Source organism: Cavia porcellus, unplaced genomic scaffold (genome assembly GCF_034190915.1).
Source record: "Cavia porcellus strain 051 isolate PalLab524CR breed Dunkin Hartley unplaced genomic scaffold, mCavPor4.1 scaffold_32, whole genome shotgun sequence".
NCBI lineage: Eukaryota > Metazoa > Chordata > Mammalia > Rodentia > Caviidae > Cavia > Cavia porcellus.
Window position 1 is genome coordinate 45,999,524 of NW_026947515.1, and position 21,477 is coordinate 46,021,000.

General features: G+C 38.0%; 1 protein-coding gene across 1 annotated transcript; it reads left to right on the plus strand.

The window, feature by feature from the left end:
* The first annotated feature begins 1,013 nt into the window (after positions 1–1,013).
* On the plus strand, positions 1,014–17,609 carry LOC134474438 (zinc finger protein 709-like). Its single transcript, XM_063242528.1, has 4 exons — positions 1,014–1,172; positions 11,790–11,916; positions 12,113–12,173; positions 13,695–17,609. Exons 1-4 carry the CDS (start codon positions 1,170–1,172, stop codon positions 15,529–15,531), a joined length of 2,028 nt encoding a protein of 675 aa, XP_063098598.1. The 5' UTR covers positions 1,014–1,169; the 3' UTR covers positions 15,532–17,609.
* Positions 17,610–21,477: the final 3,868 nt, after the last annotated feature.

Below are 21,477 nucleotides of genomic sequence, written 5' to 3' on the forward strand. Positions count from 1 at the left end.
ACATTCAATCTGCTGCAAGACAGAGTAAGTAAAACTCTTGAAGACATTGATGTAAGCAAAGACTTTGGGAAGAAAACTTGGATTGAACACCAAAAATCAAAGAGAATTAAGTGAGAATCTCACGCTACTGAAAAACTTTTTAACAGCAAGAGAAATCACTAACAGAGTGAAAAGACAACCCACAACGTGGGAGAAAATGTTTGCCAACTGTTCCTCAAAGTATTACTATTGAGAGCACGGAAAACTAAAAAATTTCAGACTTCCCAGATTTAAAGACCCAATCCAAAAATGTGCATCTGAGGTGAAATACACAGTTCTCAGATGAAGAAATAGAAACAGCAAATAAATATGTGATATAATGTTCTGCATCACTAGTCATTTAACAATTGCAAATTAAATAACACTGATATGTCACCTTGCCCCAGAAAAAATGCCTACTGTCAAGAAATGAAGCAATAACGAATGCTGGAGGGGTTGTTGGGGAAAAAGGAACCCTTCTCCATTGTTGGTGGTAAAGCAATCATTGTGGAAATCAGTGTGGAGATTCTGCACAAACTAGGTCTACAGGTCCCACTCAACTCAGCTATTCTCCTTCTGGGTATCTCCCCAAAAGAATTAAAATCATCATACCACAGTGATATATGAGCACCCACGTTTATAGCAGCACAGTTTGTGGTAGCCAGATCTTGGATGGAATGCAGGACCTCTAGCTTGCCAGGCAGGCGCTTAAGCTAAATCGCTGGACCACGTTTTTTAGTTTTTAACTTTCAAATAAAATGGGTTTGGGACAAAAAACAAGGACTGAGGTAAAGACTTTCAGTGCAAACACCCATCAGACGAGCTTAGGTCAACATTCCAGAAGACAGCCAGCTCCAGAAACCTCCACCATCTTTCATTGGGGATCCACAGCTACAGGGTGGGTTTTTTTCTGTAATTATTCTTGGTGGGGAAAGCAAGCAGGCGAGCAGGAGCCAATCAGTGATGAAGAGGCGGGCTGTAAGAACTGTCCAATCAGGCGGGCCAAGGTAGGCGGTGTCTTCCGGTGTCATGGCGTCAATTGCAAGGCCAGGGCACAAAAGGGAGCACTAAATGTTTGCTAGACCACTGTTTTTTGCTTCTATTCGCTGTGGACTGCTTAGAAAGAACCTGGGAGACCTCCAATCTACGCAATGGTGATGTTATGGGATGGGAGCAGTGAAATGGGGTGGAATCCAATTGAGACCAGTTAGAAGTGGTGAGAGGGGCTGGGGGTTTAGCTCAGCGGCATAAGCGCCTGTCTTGAAAGCAGGCAGTCATGAGTTTGATCCCCTCTACTGATAAAAAGGAAAAAGACCAAAAGAAAAAAAAAAAAAAAAAAGAAACGAAAAGGAAAAAAAAAAAAAGAAACAAGTGGTGAGAAGCAGCTGTGCTGTCTAGCGCCTGTGTGCTTAGCCTCAGACCCTGAGGTCCTCTATTGCTAGCAGTGAGTCATCCTCTGTCCCTTTTACCTCTCGCTGGCGCCAGGACAGTTCTGGGTCCCTAGAACGCTGTCGCCACTGTGATACCACCAGTCCACAATGCCATTTTTGAAATCGCCTGCTGCCCTTGCTCCTCCAACAGTCTGGGCCCAGGAAGGGGCATGAGGAGACCCTGATTCCGATATGGTTTCAAGCTGGGTGCAGCTGTTATAAGCTAGGTCTCTGCTCTCATTCCTGTCAGCAGCAGATCTGAAAGCCAGAAGTTTATAAACGTCTGTGATGCAGGACCTCATAGGCACAACTGCTCTCCTTAAACTTATGCATTTATGTATTTTGTGATCGCCTAAATTTATACTATGTTCTCGTATTTCCATGCTCATGAAAGGTGGAGGCAAAGGTTCTGAGAATTCAAAGATGTGTAGTGATGTGCCTCAGTGGAGGAAGGCTTCCCAAACACCGGATGAAATGCTGTGTATTATAGAGAAAAATGGAAAGAATTTCTGAACATACTTTATGTGACACATGTGCTCATAGATGATGTTTGGGAGAAGAGCCATAGAGGTTTAAATTTTGAGTAAAATGAAGCAGATGTAAAAGTGTCATCAAGGGCAGGGTAAACTGTGTTTGCTAAGACGAATTCCAGAAAGGGCTGCCTCTTAAATTCTCATTGAAAAATGCCTAAATTTAGTTATTTGCATGAACATATATATACACGTGATATCCTTCTGAATGGAAAGGAATATGGGTGTCATGTCTGAATTAAGAGGTGATTTAATAGCTTGGTTGATCATATACATTGTTGAAATTTGGAAATGCTCTGCAGTGGACTTTACTAAGTGGTGTAAAGGAGATGCCATAAATTGAAATTGTGCAGGGATATCAATAGTTTAGTCATGAAGGGTTTTCTGCTTAGGGTGGATCTGATGAGCATGGAAAGGATGTGGAAGTGACTGGCAGGACGCAGAGTGCCAATAGCAGGATATACAACAGAGAGGGTCTTCCCCGAAAGTCAGGTAGTTCTTAGGGTAAGCATGAAGTTAAAGTTGTCTTATGATTTCTTCCTTGAGGTGAAAAACACCAAGTCTGGTAAGAATCAGTATTCCACATCCTTGTCAACCCATGAATTCTGTGTTCTTCACTTGAGATCTAATTTTGATTATCTCTAATTATGACCCAGTGTCATGAAGGTGAAATTTGAATTTTTTTTGTAACAGGGATCGAACTCATGATCTCAAGCTTGCTAGGTAGGTGTTCATGCTGGTGAGCTAAATACCCAGCTCTGAAAGTGTTTTCTGTATACTATGTATGATATCAACATTGTTGCTCAGAAAATGTTGGATATTGTGGAATTTTTCTATACTGTATGGATATAATTTTTAAAGCAAATCAAAGGTGTTGTACGCAGTCACTTTCCAAGTTTCACATTGTCTGTGGGGTGTCTCAGTCGGGGTTTCTATATTTCAGACAGCTCTGTAACTTACGCTAGCCCCAAACTCAAGGAAGTTCTCCTGCATCAGCCTCCCAAGATATATTTCTTATATCTGAATGGAGAGTGATCACTTGGTGACACTGAGCTATAATTTGAACTTGTACCTGGTTTCATTGTTTATATATTTTTTACATACAGCAGTTTTCCATGAACATTTGAGTTATTATTTATGTATCATATTTGATGTTATTTATGTTTTGTTCTATGAAACCAAATTTAAATAAGTATATTAAGTATATGAAGTATCCTTAAGTATATTAAGAACAAAGGACTCAGTGGCCTAAATGAGATCTGAAGAGATATCATTGTTAGTACATCAAAGTGATTCATGAGATATTTGTCTGCCTCTGTGCTTTATGGATGCTGGTCCTGCAGGCTCTCACTATGAGCTCTGCTGTAGAGACAGTGCATTTGGCTGTTACATTAGCTGTGAGTTGCAATAGAGCATTAAATTTGCTGTCTCAAAAAATGTGTTATATACAAAAATTAATCCCCAAGATGTGGAATTAAGATTTGAAGAAATCAGTCTCCATTCAGCTGTTTTGTTCAGTTTTATTTGTGTAGTTTAGTTTTGTTTTATTGAGACAAGTTTTCTCTATGTATATCGGCTAGATTTGAACCCTTTATGGAATGCAGAATTGCCCTAACCGCAAAGCAACACTCCTGTCTCAGCGTCTTGAGACTGGCATATTATAGATATGTGTGTTTTTACCCTAGAAAATATTGAGCCTTTTAACTTAGCTCTATTGTAACTTGGCATAATAGATGCCACCTTGAGCTTTGCATTTAACTAGTGCCCTGTATTTCAGTCAAAAAAATGGAAAAACACACAGGGTATAAGTCCCAGAAGAAAAGCAACATGAGCTGTACCCAAAGAAAAAAATTAACCTGCTCAACAAAAGAAGCAGAATACAGCTGTCATTCAAAAATTTTTATAAGATTCTAGCTAAATGATTTCCAACAGGATCTTTTTGTGATTTTATCTTTTAAAACATCTCTAACTTTCCAGTTCAGAGCCTCTTGTTTAGATCCTGAAATGGGGGTAGGGGTTCTGTATACAAGTGGTCCTGAGACCTGGTAATGAAATTCCACATTTCTCAGTTGGGTTGCTTGGCTTCCTATATTATTGTTTACAAACTCACCTCAAGCTGCAGAAACCTTTACTGACACAAGCAAACCTCAGGAATAAATGACAGTGTCCCTGAAATGAAAGAATAGTAGTAAAAAGGAGAGGAGAAAAAAGACAAATGCCATGTGCTATAATGCCCATCTCTTTTCCCCAGCAATGAAGAAGCTGAAAGAGGAGAATGGCATGTATTCAAGGACAGCCTAACCTACATAGTGAGTGCAAGGCTGGCCAGAACTCCAAAATGAGACTATGTCTTTAAATCAAAAAACTAAAATGAAAAAAAAAAGCAACCAAGTAGACAGAAAGACTATTGAAAACAAACAATAATAGAGCTGAGTGAAATTTGACTTATGTAAAATGGGAATTATTGAATGATGCTGCAGAGGAAAGAAGGCCATGTAGTAGCATCCAGGAGGCAGGGACTAACACAGACTTAGGAATGGCACGTATTGTGCTACAGGACAACAGTGACCTCCTTCCTCCATTACATTTGCAGTTAACTAGACTGAGGATTTCTAAAAGCTCATGGAAATGTTAAACTCAGGGCAAACAAGCAGCCTGAAATTCTGGCTTTGGAACAATGCCTTTAGCAGACATTTCATATTAATAAATTGAGATAAGAGAAATATAATCCTGCCCTGTTTGATCTCAAATGCATCAAGTTTAATGGCTCACAACATTGAGAAATGAAGTCATAAACCAAAAGAAGTTCAAAAATTTTCTTAGAAAAAAAGAAAGAAGAATAGCCCTGAATTTTCAGGAATGGTCTTCAGTGTTTTGGCCACAGTAATTTGTCAGGGGTCATTTAAAAAGGAAAGTCACAATGTGGGTACAGTGTGGGTCTCAAACTACAATCAACCTATAAGCTTATAGCTGCTTAACTAATATTATTCATCAGGGGAACAAGTCAGCCAGAAAAGGTATGTGGAAAGAGCCAAGGCATTTTGTGGGAACAATAGTCCAATTGATCTGGTCATTGAGTATGGTAATTGATGCCCATCTAAACTTCCTGGAGGAGGTGATGGTATCTTTAGTACATTTCAAGCTGTTGTTTTTCTCTTCAGGAGGCATGTAGACATGGTCACTGCATCTTCACCTTCAGGTCTGGCATTTTTCAGCTGTTTCTGTAGCAGCGATTGTTGTATTTAGTTTTTTGCATTGTCTCTTTGAGGTTCCAGTTCCTCTCTGATTCTATATCAATTTCTGTCTACATGGACATCCTTTGCTAAAATCACAGTACTATTTGAATGAATAAAGTGAAATATTTATTAATACACGCCAGGGATTTAGCTCAGCAGGCAGAAACACCTGCCTGGAAAGTGCTAGATTGTAACTTTGATCCCTGGTACCTAAAAAAAAAGTAATTTAAACCACAAAGAAATTTCATTTGTGGAAATGTAGGTTTACAAAATTTATCACTAAATATGTCAATGGCAAATTAAACATTGTTAATGGTCATATTTAGTATCTAAAGTTGTTGGGGCTGGGGATTGAGCTCAGTGATACAAGGAGCTGCCTGGAGAGCACAAGGTTATGAGTTCAATCCTTCATACAAAAAAAAAATTCACAGTTGTCAATGATGCAGTGCTATGAACACATTTATTGAAACTGATACTTGTTAATTAATAGACTTAATGTTTCTTTTCTGGTCTACGAAATACCTGCAGATAACATGGCAATTACAGTGAATGATGTACTGTCCCCTTCTGAGTTGGTTTTATTTTTTGTTTTCCCACATACTTGAAAGTTGAACATGTTGGCTAATGCTAGGTAGAAAAACTGTGATAATCATTTTTTCAATTTAATGATATATCCCCTATATCCATTAAGACCATTTTATTTGATACAATTACTCCAAGTCAAATTGATAAACAATTCTTAAAGTTACAGGCAGCTGAGTTAGTTAGAAATACAGGCAGCCATACCTTGATAAAGTGGAATGAAATTCCTGACCTTCTATGTCTGGTATGAGTTTGTGTTCTCTAAAGTGCAAGAATGAATTTTAGAAACAACAGAGTTGAAGAGCAGAATATATTTATTGAGAGAAAGAAAGTGAAAGTATTTTGCTCTAAATAGGATATTTTGGAAGTGGGAGATGGAACCAGGGGACTTTTACCTTGAAGTCACTTTCCTCTCCCAAATTCAAAGTACCTGTGACCAGAAAACAATCTGAATCAGCTACTTGCATATCAGCGATGCCGCCTTTAAGCACCACCCAAGTCAAAAACTCTATGAGGCCCCCACATATCCAGAAGGAAAAGCCAGACCCCCAGTCATCATTGGGTTCTCACCATATTCTTAGAATAAAGGCCATTTTGCCTTTATATTCTCTGCTTTACTACACCAAATATCCTATCTGAAAGCTTCTGTCTGAGAGAAACAGGAGGGTTCTGAGCCTGTGACAAAGGACTCTGTCTTTTCTAGGGACTTTATAGAATAAAATCATGTGATGAGATAAGTTTAAAGTGGGTTAGATTACTGAGATTACTGAGGAGGTACATTAGCACAGTGGAGAAGCAGCATATAAGAAATGTAAGCCTGGCCTTTTATTTAAAGAATGTGGAGAGAAGCCCACAGCCACCAAGGGTTTCGCTTTTTTTTTTTTTTTTTTCTGACTATGGGGTTATGGGGTATATGTGACTTTTGACTGAATGCAGTGCTGGGAGGGACATTGACTTCATGCAAGGAGCTGATGGGAATTTTCTTTAGGTCCCTGGGAAAGAAAGAGGAAGTTATAATCAAGGAGAAAAGAGGAAGTGGCCATAGGATTAAGCATCCCTGATTTCACCTTCTTCCACCTTGTACTACTACCAGGAAGTCCTGTAATTGTTTCTAGGGCAAAACTCTTTCAAGTACATCCATCAGTTTGAATGAAGAAATCAAAACAAAGAATTTTTGCTATCTGTCTTCCTCCTTGGCTGGTGGTAAACCATTCATAAGAAATATTTTAAGTCATTTCCTTAGTGCATTGTAGATACCATAACTAAATTACAGATCAGTTCACTTTCAGAAATAGAAGCAGCACTTAAAGGCAGGGATAAAGGCCTTCAATGCAAGTATCCCTGGCAAGGTGAGTTCAACATTGTGTAATATAAACTACAACTGATTTCTCTGACTTCCAGAAAGAGAAAAGTTTATACTGATATTGCTATAGTGGAATGAATCTCCTGGTCAACTATGTCTGATATGAGATTTTTGTTCTCTAAAGTCAAAGAATGAATTTTAGGAACAACAGAGATTAAGAGAAGAATATACTTATTGAGATAAAGAAAGTTGCCTGAGAGAGAGAGAAGGGGTTAGGGTTGCCAAACACTGTCCTTTCTACGGACCTTTATAGAGTACAATCATGTGGTGAAATGAGTTTAAGGTGGGGAAAACTAGGAACTCACAATTCTGATGGACATAAATGGTACAGAGCTATGGTAGCCAATAAGATTATAAGTTCAGGTAAAGTTGATTAAATTGGGAACAAAGGGGTAAGGGAGTCACATAGAAAGCAGGCATTCTTAGGCAGCTGTGACTCTTCCCTTAGGGGTTTGGGAGGGTGACTTCTGAGTTCCTCAGTATGATAGGAACTATTTAGAATGTCACTCTTTAGGATAAGGATACATTTCTTTGAATGGTGACTCCTGATTTCCTCAGAGTGCTAGGGAACTATTTAGAATATCAATCCTTAGGATATGGATGAATTTGCTTATCTTTGCCTTCAGCCTTGCCCCATAGCATGAGGTGTCAGTCTTCCCCATAGTTGCAAGGTATCTGGTCTCCTGCATGGGCTCCTTGGAGGACCTAATCCTGTCTCATGCCAATAGTATTTAAATAACTCAGTTGCTTATAACAGCACTGTTTGGAAAATTGATTACAGATGTATTTGCTCTGGGTGAATGATCTGGGGATGACAATGTGCAATGTATATACCAGTGTTGCCCCCTGATTGACATGTTTTGAAATTTAATTTTAGTTGATGTGTTCTTTTTTCCTTGAAATAAAATGAATTTGAAAATTAAAAGCCTGAGGTAAAGCTCTTCAGTACGAACACTCCTCTGTCGAGCTGAGTTCACCACTGTAGAAAAATGGCAGCTGCAGAAGTCTCTGCACTACAGTCTATCATTTGGGATCCTCTCTTGCACGGAGGGGTTCCTTTCCCTGTTTATTCTTGACTCAGAAGGAGAGCAGTAGAGCAGGAATCAGTCAGTGATGGAGGGGCAGGCTATACGAAATGTCCAATGAGGCCTTCCATTGCTGGCTGTGACCTCTGTCTGTTCTGGTGTCTGAGCATGATTTACCTGTTCTGAGTAGAACAGTGGTAGCAAAATGCTTGCTGGATCTCATTTAGTACTTTTGATGTCCTGTGGCCTGATTAGCAAAGAACCTGAGAGATCCTGGAGCCATGGAATGGTGAGGTTGTGGAGGGGAGCCCAGAAATAGGGTGGATTGGTTGAAACCAGTTACAAGTATTTAGGAGTCGTTCCAGTGTCTGGAGCCTCAGGTATTTAGTTATCTTTAGCTCCTGAGGTACTCCAGCATTGGCCATGGGTCATTCACTGTCCCTTTTGCCTCTGCTGTTGGCAAGGGTGATTTGGGGTCCCCAGAACCCTGGCTTCACTGTGACAGCAGCAGACTCAAGTATCATCTTTGAAATTCACTGCTGGCCTGGTAACTCCACAATCTTAGGCATTGGAAGGAGCTTGAGAAGACCCTGACTATGATACTTTTTGTAGCTTGTAGAGCAGTAATGAGCTAGGTCTCTGCTCTCTTTCCTCAGAGTAGCAGATCTGGAATGTCCAAAGTTTATTAATGTCTGTAATGCAGGGCCTCATAGCCACAGTGGCTCAACTTAAACTTGGGCTTTTTTGTATTTATAATGATCTCCTAAATTGATACTATTTTCTCATATTTCCATCCTCATGACAGGTAGTAGCGAAGGTCCTGAGAATTCAGAGATGTGTAGTAGTTTGCCTCCGTGCAGAAAGGCTTCCCAAACAACTGGTGAAGTCCTGTGTATTATACAGATCAGTGCAAAATAATTTCTGAACATACTTAATTATTTAGGTGGCATGCCTGCTCACAGACTAGGTTTGTGAGAACAGCCATAGGGTTTTGAAGTCTGAGAAAAATGAAGCAAATATGAAAGTGTTATCAAGGACAGGGTAAAAATTTGTGAGGGACAAATTCCAGAAAGGGCTACCTGTTAAATTCTCATTGAAAAATGCCGAAATTTAGCCATTTGCATGGACATATACATGTGATATCTTTCTGAATGGGAAGGAATATGAGTGTCATCTCTGAATTAAGAGCTGATTTAGTAGCTTGGTTGTTCATAGACAGTTTAAATATGGAAATTCTCTACAATGGACTTATCTAAGTGGTTTAAAGGAGAAGCCCTAAATAGAAATTTTGCAGTGATATCAATTGTTAGGCATGAAGGGTTTTCGGCTTAGGATAGATCAGAGGAGTGTGGAAAGGATGTGGAAGTGACTGACAGGATGCAGGAAGCCAATAGCAGGACATACAACAGAGAAGGTCTTCATTGAAAGTCAGGTAGTTCTTAGAGTAAGTATGAAGTTAAGTTGGGTTTTGATTGCTTCCTTGAGGTGATCAACACCAGCTCTGGCAACAGTTAGTATTCCACATCCCTGTCAACCCATGAATTTTGTGTTCCATACTTGAGATTTAATTTTGATTATCTGTAATTTTGCCCCCGTGTCATGAAGGCGAAATTTGAATTTTTTTTGTACCAAGGATCGAACTCATGACCTATGCTTTCCAGGAAGGCGTTCATGCCACTGAGCTAAATACCCAACTATGAAAGTGTTTTCTGTGTAGTATGGAAGATATCCACATTGTTTCTCAGAAAGTGTTGAGTATTGTTGGAGTTTTTCTGTATTGTATGCTTATAATTTTTAAAAACAAACCAAAGGTGTCTTATGCAGTCTCTTTTTAAGTTTCACTTTGTCTGTTCGGTGTCTCAGTCAGGTTTGTCTATTTTAGACAGCTCTGTAACTTAGAATTGCCCCAAATTAAAGGAAGAACTCCTTCACCAGCCTCCCAAGATATATTTCTTATATTTGAATGGAAAGAGATCACTTGGTGACAGTGAGGTATAATTTACAACTTGGGTCTGGTTTCATTTTATATGCATATTTTTAAAATACAGATGTTTTCCACTAACACTTGAGTTATTGTTTATGTACCATATTTGATGTTATTTATGTTTTGTTCTATGAAACCGAATTAATGTTTCAAATGCTGCTTAAGTATATTAAGAACAAAGTTCTCATTGGCTTAAATGAGATTTGAAGAGACATCATCTAGTCTATCAAAGTGATTGATGAGATTTTTTTAAAGTTTTGAAATTGGTAAAATACAACAGAACACAGCAGCATAAGGCCAACTAAGATCATACAGTGATCCTGGTACACAACTTCACAACAGGTTACTGGGATAACAGTAATAGGTATCACAGTATATTTTGTTATCTTTGTAATAGTTGTTCTTTTAATCACATATATCAAAATGAGATGAAATACAGAACATTATACAACTTACCAAAACAGAATATTGAATAGAGCAGTACCATTAATCAGAATAGAGTGAAACAATAATAAAAATATTTTCCTTCAAGGAGATAGTAGAAGGAAGTCCCCCTTATTTGCTATGGTCTACTTCCCAGGAGACGCTCAGATTTCTGGTTCCCATTTGCTAATGTGGGGTGACAGGAGAAGAGGGGTAGGGAAGTGGGATGTTTGAGTCTAGGTGGTGCATCAATAGGTTCACTATTGCTTAGTAGTGAGACAGGCTGGTTGTTTGGTTTCACAGTGCCCTAAGTTCCAACATAGCACAGATCTTAGGAGCTGCTGCTGGTTATCCTCCTGGAAGGGGTGTAGTTTTCCATACTGCCACTGCTGACCAGGGAGGGGAGGTGCTTGCTTGGCCCCCAGTGTCCTAAGTTCCAACATGGCATGGATCTCAGAAGTTGCTGCTGGTTCTCTCCATGAAAGGGCTGCCGTCTGCCAGACTGCCACTGCTTACCAGGGAGAAGTGGTGCTTGCTTGGCTCCCCAGTGTCCTAAATTCCAGCAAGGCACGGATCTCAGGAGGTGCTGCTGGTGTTCCCACTGGAAGGGCTGCCGTCTGCCAAACCAGAACCACTGACCAGGGAGGGGAGGTGCTTGCTTGGCTTCCCAGTCAATTGATGGGATATTTATCTGCCTCTGTGCTTTGTGGTTGCTGGTCCTGCAGGCTTCTCACTGTGAGCTCCACTTTAGAGACAGTGCACAGGGAATCTTGCCATGATTCAGGACAAGAATCAGTGCTCCTATTTGTCTGTTACATTGGCAGCAAGTTGCAATCTAGCATCAAATTTGCTGTCTTCAAAAATGTGTATATACACAAAATTAATGACCAAGATATGGATTTAAGTTTGAAGAAGTCAGTCTTCATTCAGCTGTTTTGTTTGGTTTTATTTGTTTAGTTTAGTTTTGTTTTATTGAGACAAGCTTTCTGTATGTATATCAGCTGGATTTGAACACCTTATGGAGCCTAGAATTGCCCTGACCTCACTGATGCCATCCTATCTCAGCCTTTTGAGTGCTGGGATTATAGATATGCACCACCGCACTTTGCTTTTGATTCAGATTTGTAGGAGAGAATTTAAGATATCCCAAACATGGTGTCTCAACCTTCCTTTGAGAAATATATGTATGATTCTTTAGGAGGCGGTGACCTTTGAGGATGTGGTCGTAGACCTCAGCAATGAGGAGTGGAGTTTGCTGAGTCCATCCCAAAAGAACCTCTATAGAGATGTGATGGGTGAAACTTTTAGCAACATGATTGCAATTGGTAAGGATGAAATCTTTTTGTCACTCATACTGTCAGAATATTGTTTGTTGCTCATCAGTGCTGTTTCATTAAAAACATGAAAATATTTTAAAATCTATCTCAGATCTGGACACGTTATATCATATATCTAAACAAAACTTATTAATCTGTATATATTTATCTAATGAGTCCTGGTATTTGTATGTCTACAATTCAGGAGGACTTGAGGATATCCAGGAAGCTGAAAAAGAAGGCAAAATTTACTGGAGATACTTAAGGTAATCCGCACTCACAAGGAGAAGGAATGTTCCTGAGTAATTAGTGAGTCAGCAGAAAAAAATGACCACCATTCAATTTAATGTCAATAATATTCTCCGAAGATATATAAGCTAGGGTATGTATAATGAGTGAATTAAATCATGGAAATGCATGACATTGCATGTAGATGTATACGATAGGCATACAGTTTGAGTTATGACATTCTGCCTTCAGTTTTTGTACCGATATATACATGTGAATGCAACACATTCATTATGTAAAAATTGCTAAGATTGCAATAGAATTTGAAATAAAACAGTGCTCTTGTTTCCAAGCCATGCTCTAGAGAATCAACCATTCTGATTAATATTCTTAGTAGGCTGGTGGAATGCTAGTGTACTAATTTGAATATCAGTATGCAGTTGTCTCTAGAAATTGATCCCCTCATACTTGTCCTGGATACTATTAAAATCTCAAAATCCACATAAAATACTGATACATGCTTACTCACATACAAAGCAGATCAAGTTATAACAGATCAGGCCTTGAAGCATATCTATCTATAACTGGATTTGTGGAGAAGGAAAATGTCAATAGACTCTCTGTGATTGTGCATTCTTGTAACCCAGCACATTAGGAATCAGATTTTGCAGAATGGCAAAGTAAAGTTCAAACTTCACAGCTTAATGATCAGTGAAAAATCTCATAAAATAGATTTTAAAAAAGCTATAGATTTTAGGCTAATACCTGTTGTTCATTCCCAGCCCAGAAAAGAAAAAAATGTGTTATATAATGGCAAAAAATAAATAATATAATGTCATTTACCATAAGAAATAGATGGGTCTTTTACCCATCAGTTCAGTGAAATAGCTCTGCTATAAAACCTAAAAGGTCACAGGGTTTCTTTTAGATGAGAAAGCAAAATATAAATTGTGGAATGAAATGAAAGAGAGTTGATAGAGAGGGTAAGACTGACCATATGGAAAAGGGAACTACAGGTTAAGGATAGAAGGGAGATTGTGATGGGGAAACATATCATAATGATCTGTGTGTGATACCCATATGTACCCATGCCCAAAGTGAAGCTAAAGATTCTGCATTTCAAAGTACCAACTTGTAAGATTTCCAAATGTGTACCAGTCTTTTGGGAATGGTTGTTTTCAACATATTTTACAAGGCCATTCTTTTGCTTCATGATCAGTATTTCTTAGCAGGCATTAAAAACAGAACTTGACATTAATGCAGTCATTAAAGTGAGATGCATTTCACTGTGAATTTTTTCTTTTTTTAAATTTAATATAAGGAAATGTTAAACAAACAAATTAAGTAGAAATAATACTACTTTCAAAGTGAAAAAAACAGTAAGAAATCGCAAGATGATGGCTACATGTGGTGCTCATAGAAATTGTTAATGAAATACAAAAGTGAAACATATGAAGTGGGGATTCAAACAGCGAGACTGCGCACAGTTTTGTTCAACTCTCCAACAAAAACTTACTAATATGGTTATAAATCCTATATGTGATTTTTTTTCTTTACAGAAATGACAAGTTAGGGAAATCCTATGGACATACATCTTGGAATCAGTGTAAAGAAGTATTCCTTGGTACTGCAGAAGGTAATGTGAATGTGAAAAAAACAGAAACACACCACAATGTTCAGATCCATGGAAAATATTGCAGTGGAGGGAAACCCTATGTATCCAAGCAAAGCGGGAAAGGTTTTACCAAACATGGAATTTGTAAGAACCATGGAAAAATTCACAGAGGAGAGAGACCCTACATATGTAAGCAATGTGGGAAAGCTTTTACAACACGTACATATTGTCAAGTACATGAAACACTTCACTCCGGAGAAAAACGTTATAAATGTAAGCACTGTGAGAAAGCTTTCAGCACACGTAGTTATTGTGTAATCCATGAAAAAGTTCACACTGGGCAGAAATCACATATATGTAAGAAATGTGGGAAAGCTTTTAGCAGGAAAATTCATTTTCAAATGCATGAAAATGTTCACACTGGAGAGAAACCCTATGTGTGTAAGCAATGTGGAAAAGGTTTCATCCAACCTGGAAATTGTAAACAACATGAAAGAATTCACACTGGAGAGAAACCATATGTATGTAAGCAATGTGGGAAAGCTTTTAACAGACGTGCAAATTGTAAGCTTCATGAAAGAATTCACACTGGAGAGAAACCATATGTATGTAAGCAATGTGGGAAAACTTTTACCACACATACAAAATGTAAGGAACATGAAAGAAGTCACACTGGAGAGAAACCGTATGTGTGTAAGCAATGTGGGAAAGCTTTTAAAACACGTGCATATTTTAAGATTCATGAAAGAATTCACACTGGAGAGAAACCATATGTATGTAAGCAATGTGGGAAAACTTTTACCACACATGCAGAATGTAAGGAACATGAAAGAAGTCACACTGGAGAGAAACCCTATGTATGTAAGCAATGTGGGAAAGCTTTCAACACACATGGAGATTATAAGAAACATGAAAGAATTCACAGAGGAGAGAGACCCTACAGTTGTAAGCAGTGTGGGAAAGCTTTTACAACACGTAATTATTGTCAAGTACATGAAACTCTTCACTCAGGAGAAAAATGTTATAAATGTAAGCACTGTGAGAAAGCTTTCAGCACACGTACTTATTGTGTAATCCATGAAAAACTTCACACTGGGCAGAAATCACATATATGTAAGAAATGTGGGAAAGCTTTTAGCAGGAAAATTCATTTTCAAATACATGAAAATGTTCACACTGGAGAGAAACCCTATGTGTGTAAGCAATGTGGAAAAGGCTTCATCCAACTTGGAAATTGTAAGCAACATGAAAGAATTCACACTGGAGAGAAACCATATGTATGTAAGCAATGTGGAAAAGCTTTTAACAGACGTGGAAATTGTAAGGTTCATGAAAGAATTCACACTGGAGAGAAACCTTATGTATGTCAGCAATGTGGAAAAGGATTCACCAGATCTGAACATTGTAAGCAACATGAAAGCAGTCACACTGGAGAGAAACCATATGTATGTAAGCAATGTGGGAAAGCTTTTAAAACACGTGCATATTTTAATGCTCATGAAAGATTTCACACTGGAGGGAAACCATATGTATGTAAGCAATGTGGGAAAGCTTTTAAAACACAGGGAGATTTTAAGAAACATGAAAGAATTCACACTGGAGAGAAACCATATGTATGTAAGCATTGTGGGAAAGCTTTTAACACATGGGGAGATTGTAAGAAACATGAAAGAATTCACACTGGAGAGAAACCCTATGTATGTCAGCAATGTGGAAAAGGATTCACTAGTTCTGGACATTGTAAGCAACATGAATGCATTCACACTGGAGAGAATCCATAAGTATGTAAGCTATATGGGAAAGTTTTTACCCTACATGGACATTGTAAGCAACATGAAAGTTCACACTCAAGGTAAAACCAGTGTATATATGCATCATGAGAATGGTTTGAGCACATGTACATATTGCATAATGCATGAAAATCTTCACACTGGGAAGAAAACTATATGTGTAAGGAATGTGGGAAAGGTTTTAGCAGAAATGCTCATTGTCCAATACATTATAAAATTTACACTGTTGAGAAAGCCTATGTATGTGAAGAATGTGGGAAAGCTTTCACCACACATGGATATTGTAAAATACATCCATGACTTCATACTGGTGAGAAACCCTATATATATAACAATGTGGCAAAGCTTTCACCACATACAGTCATTGCAAACACATGAAAGAATTCACACTGGGAAGAACCACTGGCTATGTAAGCAAGTGGAGACACTTTCAGCAGCCAGATTGTAAGTGAAATACATGAAAAAAACCAAAGAAGAGATAAATCCTATGTGCTATGGGAATACTCTCAGCATACATGATCATTGTTACATATCTGAAAGAGCTCACTGGGCAGTGATCCTATGTGGATTAACAACGTGAGAAATATGGCAATCCATGTTTCTTGTTAAATACATAGAAAAAGCATCACTGTTTAGATAGTTTAGATCTAAGTTTACTTTAAAAATCCCAAGGAGACCTGAAGAAATAATACAAAATTTAGATGTCAATATTTCTTCACAAATATTCCAGAAATGACAAATCTGAGGTGGAGCTCTACTCAAGTGCATATATTGTATGGTTTTCAGTTAATCACTTGTACCTCTTTAGATTTTGTAAAGTGTCCTTGTGCTTCAACATGGCATCTTGTAATTAAACATGCTAAACTGAAATGGGCTATTCACTTTCAAGTATGGATAGTGTCTATGTACTTAATATTTTGCCTTTAAAACTTAATTTTTATATTTTTTGGTGAATTGTAATGTTGTTTATTTAAAGAGAAAAAAGAAAAATTGTGGAAATAATACAGAATTTCAGAAAAATAAACAATAAGAAATCACTAGTTGATTAGTTTCATATTAGAATTAGTTGTTCAAGTTACAAAATTAAAGCATACAAAGTGATATTCAAATAATGACACTGTCAACAGTTCACCTCAATGATCCAACAAAAAGTTACTAATATGCTTATCTGTCCTACACACTTTTTTTTCTTAAAGAGGGTAAGATTAAACATGACAAAACACAACAGAACAGTTCATAAGGAAACACAGATTTCAAAGCAAGTACACTGCAGATGTTCACTGTCTATGTTACTGTCTCTAGTTTTCTTCCAAATAGTTGTTCCCATCTTCACACACGTGGAATATATACTGAACATTATAGAACTAATCAAATAATTACAGGATGATGCAGGCTTTTTCAGTCTTTAAGACTGATTTTGGGGAAGTCGATATTGACTTTCATAATGTCTCTCATTCTTTTCATAGTAACTGTCATTATCTTTATGTATGCTGAAATTGAACATAAGAGACTAGACTAATATCCCTCTCAACAGTGAATAATAGTATCCTGAGAAGGAGAAAGGTGAGAAATTGCCTAAAAAAAAAAAAAAAAAAAAAAAAAAAGGCAGAGGACATTGTTAAAAGTGTATCAGGATTTAAAAGCTATAGTCTTGTTGCTCTGTTTAGTTTGATTATATTTTGTTCTGGTCTGTCTACTCATATTAGATTTGAGGGTAACAGAGAGATAATCCAAAAATAGCAGGTTATACCATGGTAACTATCCTTAATTTCTTATTAACTAAAACTGAAACCCTATATTACTTACATTGTCTTCTACTACTGATCTTCTTTGAAGCTGGTTTGTTTGAATGATATTTGGCCTTGACTGATTTTATTCACATTTGGTATGCTTGTTGGTATCAAGTTCAAGAGAAGAGGCAACTACTGTGAAGATGACAAGATGTAAAAGATATCCATTGGGGGGCTGGGGATTTAGCTCAGTGGCTTATGCACCTGCCTGACAAGTGTGAGGTCGTGAGTTTGATCTCCAGTGCCAAAAAACTAAATAAATAAAACATATCCATTCCAGGTTTGATTACTTTTTTTAATTAAAGGGGAAAAAGAAAGGAAATTAAAAAAAGCAGTAAAAGGGTGCAAGTAATACAGAATTTCAAGAAAAAAATACAATAAGAAATCACTAGTTAATAGGTTACATATTGTCATCTTAGAAATAGTTGTCCAAATTATTAAATTAAAGCATATAAAGTGGATATTCATGCAGTGAGAATGCAGAAAGTTCTGTTCAGTGATCCAACAAAAGCTCAGTAATATGGTTTTCCATCCTACACATTCAAGTGTGCAGTTATATGCCTTAGACCACCTTCCTTTCCTCTTTTTTTAAACAATAACAATTACACTTTTTGGGTTTTTTTACTCCCACAGTTCTTATTACTTTTTTTTTTTTTTTAAGAGAATGATACCTAACGTGACTAAACAAAGCAGAGTTGGTTAGAACAGAAGGATGGGCATAGTACATGCAAAAATAGAATATCAGATGATCAAAAATCGTTACCATTGTGCCTCTTGCTATTTTTTAAAAGAGTTGCCTATATCATCAGATATAATAGAACTAATCAAAACAGTACAGAACAAGACCAATAAAACCTACACTGGAGACCTTACAAGATTTCAAAAGAAGATAATAGTCAAACCATAATGGGCATCATAGTAAATGTTATCACCCTCAAAGTGGTTGCCTATACCCTCAATCTTGATACTATCAAACAAAATAGAATATATTAAAATCAGACCGAACAAGATGGGGAGAGCAATACTGGGGTTCAAATCAGGTTAATAGGAAAACAAAAAAGTTAGTATAGTATATCCCGCTATTTTTAAATTTAGTTTTCTCTTAATTGAAAGAAAAATGAAAAAATAGTTTAATTTTAAAAAAAGGGTGGAGATTGAGATAAAAGACATTGTAATAGAACAACACTGGTCATAATGGAACAATTTAAGCATCACTGTGTTTCACTGCCAGATAATCTAAAATAATAGTACTCACCATAGTGCCTCTTTCCTTGAATTATTTGAGTAAAACTTTGTATACTATAGCATTGAGAATGTCAAGACAGTGTGAAGTGATTCAAGAGAATGAAAGTATTACAGGGTATTTAGAACCAGTTAACAGAAAATGAACAACGGTTTTTACATTATCTCTGCCTATAAAAATTTTGTTTATACTATCACATATAGTAAAATATAGTAAGATACAACATGTTAAAACCAGTGGAAACATAGTTTGTGCGAGAGGGAGCATTCTTTGACCACTGAGATTGAGCCCAGTGTTGATCATGTTGGTTAATTTTGAATATGCTGGTGAGTTAACGTGGCAAACATTTAGCTGAACAATTTTGTGTATGTTTGGTAGGAATATTAGCCAACAGAGTTTTTTCATTTATATTATTTTTAACCCATTGTCTGGCTTCATTCTCAGGATAACTTTAACTTTGTCACTTAAAAGAAATTGGTGGATTTTCCTTCAACTTGATTGAAGAATTGAAAAACAATCAGTATTTATTCTTTATTATATACTGGATAAAATTCACCAGTGCACTTATTGTATCCCAGCTTTGTTGTTGTTTTTAAGCAGCTGTGATGTTTACCCATTGCCTGTGCTTATTATTGCTCTGTTCATCAGACTATTTCCTTCTGACGCATGTGGTTCGGGGACATCAATGGACACCACATGTCCATTAAAGGTCACATGTCATTTTACTTACGGATGCTACCATTTATTTTGTATCTTCAAACTTTCTCTATAATATATAATTTTGTGAGTAAATCCTTAACAGTTACTCAGATTTAATGCACGTTCTTGCAGGGTGTGGTTACTGCTGGAGGAAACTGGGCCTGGTGAGGGCCTGGTCTCTTATTTAAGGCTTCATACCCTGACCTGCCTGCAGTGTCCCCATCTCCTGACCTGCTCCCTGTAAACACCTGTCCTGCTCCATAGCTACGGTGAGTCCACATGTGGCAGTTCAGATCTGCACCTGGGTGGAAAACATTCAGTTAGGTTGGGCTCTGTAACAGACTGACCTTTTCATACAGATCCCCCCTGAGTGAGAGAGGGGGCCTCAGGCATGTAGGGAGTAGCTCTGCCACCATTCCAGCTCTCTCCTGTGCAGTGTACAGTGTGTGATGCTTTCTTGAGAACTTACTAATGGATGACGCGGCCTGGACAAGGCCTTTTTTAGCCATGGTGTCCTGCACCTATGCCTGGACCATCTCTCTGACTTTAGATCTCCACATAGATCTGAGCAGACTCAGTCTTCCTCTACCAGGCTCTAACTCTATGCTGAGGCTTCAGGTGAAAAATCTGCGACCCTCAAATTCATCTTATATACATTTAACCTGGAAATTCCACTTCTAAGGGTCATTATAAAAATGAGATTGATGGACACCATATTCTCTTAATCAGTTAAGGTGTGGACTCTTAGAAACTATGAACATACCACAGCACAGCTGCTGAGTTAATTATAAATTACAGCCCCTGAAAATGCTGAAAGAAGGCCATGTCCTAGGCCATGTCCCTGATCTTTCCTGAGATGGAAGACAGCTTGTGTCCTGGCTCTCTCTCCACCCAGCAGTGAAGAGACACAGGCCTGCACAGCAGGTGAGGGCTGGAGAGAGGAGCTGGTCAATGGCAGACCTCTCATCCTGGGAGGGATGCCTTTGTGGCTTTTCCATTTTATTTTCCACTGCATTATTTATAGTGTTCCATTCAGTATTACTTCTCTTCTGTTCAATTCACTTAAGAACAAATAGTTGGTATTTTCTTGAATAAGTGAGTGGAAATGGATGACTTAATATTCTTTTATATGTAATGTAGGATACACATATACAAGAACATTCAAGCTTCACTTTATAGATATATAAAATAAGGAGTCTGTTTATTCAGAAAGGCAATACATCATTCACGACTAACTTATGAGCCCCCAACACATGAAGCCATGTGGATCCCGCTGTAGTGGGTGTCCTGCCCTCCCTACCTGAGAAGTCACTGTGTTCATCTGTGTGTGTTAGAGGACACCCAGAATCTTCTTCAGAGTTTCTTTTTTCCAGCAAGGAGGACTTGAATCTTCCTGTGCTCAGGCCAAGCAGGGAGTGTGCAGCATGCAGAGGAGCCCAGCCCCTCCTGCCTTACACCCATTTCCACCACTGCATCCATGCTGCAGCCCTGCAGTCCCAATAATTCAGAGCCATGAGGGTGCAGCAAAGACTCTGCCACCTCAGCCCCAGGGGCCTCAACTCCTGGGTCCTGGCCTCAGCCTCCACCATGCTCCAGGCTCTGCCATGGGTTGGACATTCATAGTGGGCCAGACACACCATCAGTGCCTTGGGGCAAAGTCCAATTTCCAAAGTGACACTTCCAATTGTGCAAATTTGGATCCTTTTCTTTCTAAATGAGGCTGAGGCATTGGAGACAAAACCCCACTCATTGGCATTACTTTTTGTTATTTTTCTTTTTTTCCTTCTTCTCTTCTTCTTCTTCTTCTTCTTCTTCTTCTTCTTCTTCTTCTTCTTCTTCTTCTTCTTCTTCTTCTTCTTCTTCTCTTTCTTCTTTCTTCTTCCTCTTCCTCTTCATCTTTGTTTTCTTGGGTTCTTTGATGCTTTAAATACATATTTAGAGGTATATTTTGCCAAATAACATTCCTTGTCTTTTCACACCCCAGTTAACTGAAGTTTTTACAGATTTCTACTGCAGTTCACACCCTATGTGTGAACTCAAAATCCATTCTGCAGCTTAGTAGAATATGTGAAGCAAAGCTGTTCACACCCTATGTGTGAACTCAAAATCCATTCTGCAGCTTAGTAGAATATGTGAAGCAAAGCTGAAACTGAACTTGGGGATGTTACTGTGCCTTCCAACACTCTGACTCATATCTTTTTACCT

Coding starts and splice junctions, on each gene's coding strand:
- LOC134474438 (XM_063242528.1), top strand. Junction 11,917..12,112: donor TAGCAACATGATTGCAATTG/GTAAGGATGAAA, acceptor TCTACAATTCAG/GAGGACTTGAGGATATCCAG. Junction 12,174..13,694: donor ATTTACTGGAGATACTTAAG/GTAATCCGCACT, acceptor TTTTCTTTACAG/AAATGACAAGTTAGGGAAAT.